Raw genomic sequence first — 4,592 nt, 5'->3', positions numbered from 1 at the left:
GGGCTCTGCTCGCAGCCCTTTGGCTGGAGCAAAATCCCAGCCAGAAGTAAATCTTCCAAGAGGGTTTAATTCTCCTAAAACCTTTTTTCTGCAGCCTCTCGCAGTCCCCAGTGCCCAAGCAAGCGGCTACTGTAGAGGATGAAACATGTCGCTCTGTCCCGGGGGCCGGGACCCAGCCTGCAGGCAGGGCAAGGGGTGGGATTTAAGTCACGAGACCTGGGAAGATATTGCCCCCTCCATATGCAAATGCTGACTGGTAGAGCACCCTCCTTGTGCAGGCATCCTGCCTTGGAGGGGTGTGTGCAGTGGTAGGCCATCAGATAGGGGCCGGGTGAGTGACTCGCACTCCCCGTGGCCACGGAAATCTCAAAAACGTGGCTGTGCAAGGCAGTGCCGTGGCAACACGACCCTGGCGGCCTGCCCTTAGAAAAAGCACCAGCCCTCCCCATGTCTAGCAGCTGCTGCTGCCACAGCCTGCCTCCTCCCACCCGGTCGCAGTTGGGAGCTATTCTTCACTCGCTCCTAACTTCATTAACTGCGGCTCTTCCCGTCTAAGGAGGCAGCTGGCAGGGCCAGGATGAATTATGGCTGTCGCGATATTGCACAAAGGCCTCTGACGTGCAAGGGACCGGTCAGGTAGGTACACAGGCTCCGTGTCTGACTCAACGGGCGAGTCGCTGGGGAAACCGCGGCCCGAAGCCCCCCGCGAGCCTGCAAGAGAAGGTGCATTTAACAAGGTGTCATCCTAGATTGGCCCAAAGCCCAGGTCGTTCCTGACCTGTAGTCCCTTTCCAATGCACCCATTTTCCCTCCGTCTCTGCGTAGCATGGGCTGCCCCTCAGACCACTGCTGCTGTCCCCCCTTCTTTCTTTCTGCTCCTTGCCTCCTGCTGGAAAGGAGAAGAGGGGAGGCCCACATTACAGCAGCCATCGCCGTTTCACTCCTGAGACCCCCAGCCCTGGGCGCCGTTTCACTGCCTTTTTTTTTTCTCTCCCTTTTCTGTGCTCCAAACAGGCAGCAGATCCCAGAGAAAAGCCAGAGGAAGAAGAAAAAAACCAAATGGCGAGGAGACAGAGCGACAGGCTCCCACAGAGCGCAGTGTGCCATTTTGTGATGGGGGGAAGGGGGCTCTGGGTGTCCCCCGCGCACCCCGAGATGAACTAAAAAGCACTAGCGAAGACGCGCTGTCCTGCCTAACTGCACCGTACTGCTTCTAACAGAGGAACTTGACGGGGGGGGATCGGACTTGCAGCTTGAACGGCAGCCGGACCGCTCGGGCCTGGCCTGGGTTGCAAGCAGCACCGAGTGCATTGCAAGCACGAGGAGGAGGAGGGGGCAGCAAGGACCTGGACTCGCAAACATCCACAACCCCCAGCTCCTTCCAGAGGCCTCCGTGATGTTTATTTAAATAGGGGGAAAAAAAAAAAAAAGTGTTGGTTTTATCTGCAAACGTTTCTCCATGTGACCCATTTCGACACGGCCGTGAAAGCCCCCCTGTTAGGTACAGTCAGTTGTGTGTGTATGTGTGGGAGGGGAGGGAAGGGAAGTGGGGGTTTGTTTGCTCAGTAAGCGCTGGGCTGGAAAGAAACACCGCCGGGGTTAGTTTCTTTTGCACTGAACTCTCTCCATGGTGGTGCCACAACACAACTTCATAGGAAAGTGCAGAGATTTGGAGCAGGAAAATGAATTCCAGCTGCTCTCGGCACTCCAGACATTGTGTCAGACCCTGGAGAGCAGCCAGCTCGCCGACCAGAAACTCCAGCTGAGACAAGACGGTTTGGGGGTGATTTTTTTACCCTGCGCCGGGCGGTTTTGTTTCTCTGTTTTGTATTTTGGGGGCATGTCGGACTCACAAAGACGTTTTGTTAAGCTGGAAGTATTTAAATTAAAGTCATTTACAAATGGAAAGAAACGGGATGGGTTTTTGTGCACGCTTTGGGGTGGTGGTGGTTGGTTTTTTTCCCCAGGACCGAGCCGTATTGATTTATTATTTAGGCAAGGGGATGTTTAGGTGCTGGATTTGCTTCCTCGAGCACTTATAACGTGGGGCCTGCATTGCTAGTACTCCTTGCAGTTCCCTTCCCGTTCCCTTCAAAAGCAATAAGCAGGGCAGGAAGCGTAGTCGGTTAGCTTCTCCTCGCCCCCAAGACCAAGCCATGTTGATTTATTATTTAGGCAAGGGGATGTTTAGGTGCTGGATTTGCTTCCTCAAGCACTTCTAATGTGGGGCCTCGCTTCCAAAAAAGCCGATAATTGAGAGTTTTTCCTCCATTTGCCTTCACCTCCCCCTTTGGCACTGCCCGAGCCAAGTCCTGCTGACACGGGACACCAACGGGAGTGTTGTCGTTAACTCCAGTGCCACGAACTCAACTTTTGTGACTGGAGCACGCTGCCGCTGCTGTGTTGCTGACAGCAGAGTTTCTGGTTTCATGTCTTGTAGCTGCGTGCGAGGCTTTCAAGTGGCAGTTTTGATTAAAAGTGGTGATTTTGGAGAATCTTTGGGCGAACGGTTGCCTGCAAACTCAGCACGGGACGCCGTGGCCCGGGGGGCTACTTGCTAGCCCGCGTAGCGAAAGAACGTGTGTGCAGGAAGACCAGCTGCCTTCTAGCATCACCCTGCATCTGTGTCAACCCCATTTGGGACAGGATGCCTTGTCGAGGTGAGCGAGGAATTAAATAGTCATTCAGGATGCTACTTCTGCCACTGTCTTCCAGAGGGCTGAGACCGCCGTCTTCCTGAACCAGGGCCACCAGCCACTTCCACTGTCCGCCAAGTTGGGTTGGATTTGGTTCTGTTCACATAGTCATGCTTTATTAGTGCGATCAGACATGAAAGTGTTGTCGAAGTGTGAAAAGGCAGCACCCCGAGACTGTTAAAACAGGAGATACTGGGATGAGACATCAAGGGGCCTCCGCAAGCCAGTCCAGCATCTGTTAGTCATTACAGCCCATTTTATGATTCAGGGACATCTTCACACAGTGCTTCTTGCTATACGGGAGGTGTTCGGGTTTTTTTTCCCCAAAGGTGAGTAAAATGAATGACTTTACCATCGAGCAGCCTGGATGAAAGCATGCAAGTAGACTGCATATTTCGCCTAATAAATGTCTGCAGTCATTTGGCCATGAGGAATAGTGTGACGCTACTTCAACCAACTCCTGTCATTTCTCCTGGGATTGTTGGTTTTTCTCCATTGGTTTTTAATGGAAAGTTTATATTTCTGAAAATGTGGGGGCATATTTCCCATAAGCCCTCATATTTTAGGCAGTGGATTGAAAAGGGCCAAATGGGTCTATTCCAGCGGAGTTATTCCAGTTTTACAGCAACAGAGAAACTAGGCCAAAAGGATCTCTCTATTGAAGCACCGGGCTCTTTTATATTTGCTGCTGAACTGATGAATAAGAAGCCTGAGGGGGAAATCCTGACCTTGCTGAAATCAGGAGTTTTGCCGTGGTCTTCAGTGGGGCCAGAATTTCCCCCTACACATTTCTACCTTGCTTGTCATCCTGATAACCCAGCGAACAGTTATTCGTTCTCAACCTACCCAGTCTGCAAAGTGCCCTCGAACAGCGGGCGTTGACTCTGTCATTGCTTCAAACCTAGCTAGAAATCCTTCCCCTTCTGATTACTAGCTAGGTTTTATTTTAAAATGTATTACCGTAAGACCTTTTCTGCAAAACCAGAGTGTTTCCAGAAAATGCCTTTGTTTGAAATAATCCAGTTTGCATAACACAAACCCGATTCAGATTTTTGTCCCTACCGCTGGGAATATAAGTGTAAAAAGAGGATCTGTGTGTCAAGAGTCTCTTCTGGCCCCACTGTTCGTCATACATGTGAAATCAGAACCCACTGATTTCTTTCTTTCTTTTGTCTTGGTGGGACATCGAAATAATTTCTTCAGCAATCTATTGATAATGCAAAGACTGTTTGGGGCCAGATAGGAAGGAAGAGAGAAATACCAAATGTAAGTATAACAAGTAAGGAAACATAAAAGCATAAACCAAGTCAATCGAATTGTTTGTAACTAAGCATGAAAGCACTGAAAAAACACTTCCCAGTACTGAATGCTGTATAACTAATTAGACGGGTATAGAAAAGACTGGGTTGTACAAAATAGCGGCAATGAGATACAGTTTCTGTTCCCTCTTAGTTCACCACTTCAGATGCCCGCCAGGTCTGCAGTCACAATGGGTCAAAGTGCTATATCCCCAAATATTATCTTATCACCTATAGAGCTGGCCCCATGGCCTGTAAAACATAATCCTCTTTACTGTCGGTGGTAGCAAAATCCCCTGAAATTGTAGCAGGACATACCATCTCTCTGCAGCACCCGATGACAGAAAAGTGGACGCACAATGTGTGTCTATTTGATGATCATCTAAAGAAGCTGCCATTACTCTGACTGAGACAACAGTTTCATAGTTTCTAGGCTCGGAAGGGGCCTAAGGAGATCATCTAGTCCGACCCCCTGCTGTGGCAGGAAAGAGTACTGGGATCAAACGACCCCAGCAAGGTGTTCATCTAACCTCTTCTTAAAAACCCCCAGGGTAGGGGCCAGCACCACCTCGCTTGGAAGTTGGTTCCAGCTCCTAGC

The 4,592-nt window shown here is 50.2% G+C and overlaps 1 protein-coding gene across 1 annotated transcript in view; it reads left to right on the top strand.

Moving 5' to 3' along the window:
- The window catches only part of MRAS (muscle RAS oncogene homolog), a 65,073-nt gene extending 63,165 nt beyond the window's left edge, over positions 1-1,908 (top strand). Inside the window, exon 6 of the mRNA XM_019522626.1 lies at positions 1,015-1,908. Coding sequence (XP_019378171.1) covers positions 1,015-1,114 — 100 coding nt within the window. The 3' untranslated portion in view covers positions 1,115-1,908. The remainder of the gene's footprint in view (positions 1-1,014) is intronic.
- The last annotated feature ends 2,684 nt before the right edge of the window (positions 1,909-4,592 follow it).

This window comes from Gavialis gangeticus, unplaced genomic scaffold (assembly GCF_001723915.1).
Source record: "Gavialis gangeticus isolate Ggan-Ray unplaced genomic scaffold, GavGan_comp1, whole genome shotgun sequence".
NCBI lineage: Eukaryota > Metazoa > Chordata > Crocodylia > Gavialidae > Gavialis > Gavialis gangeticus.
Note: the sequence above shows the minus strand (reverse complement) of the source record. Positions and strands in the feature narration are given on the sequence as shown.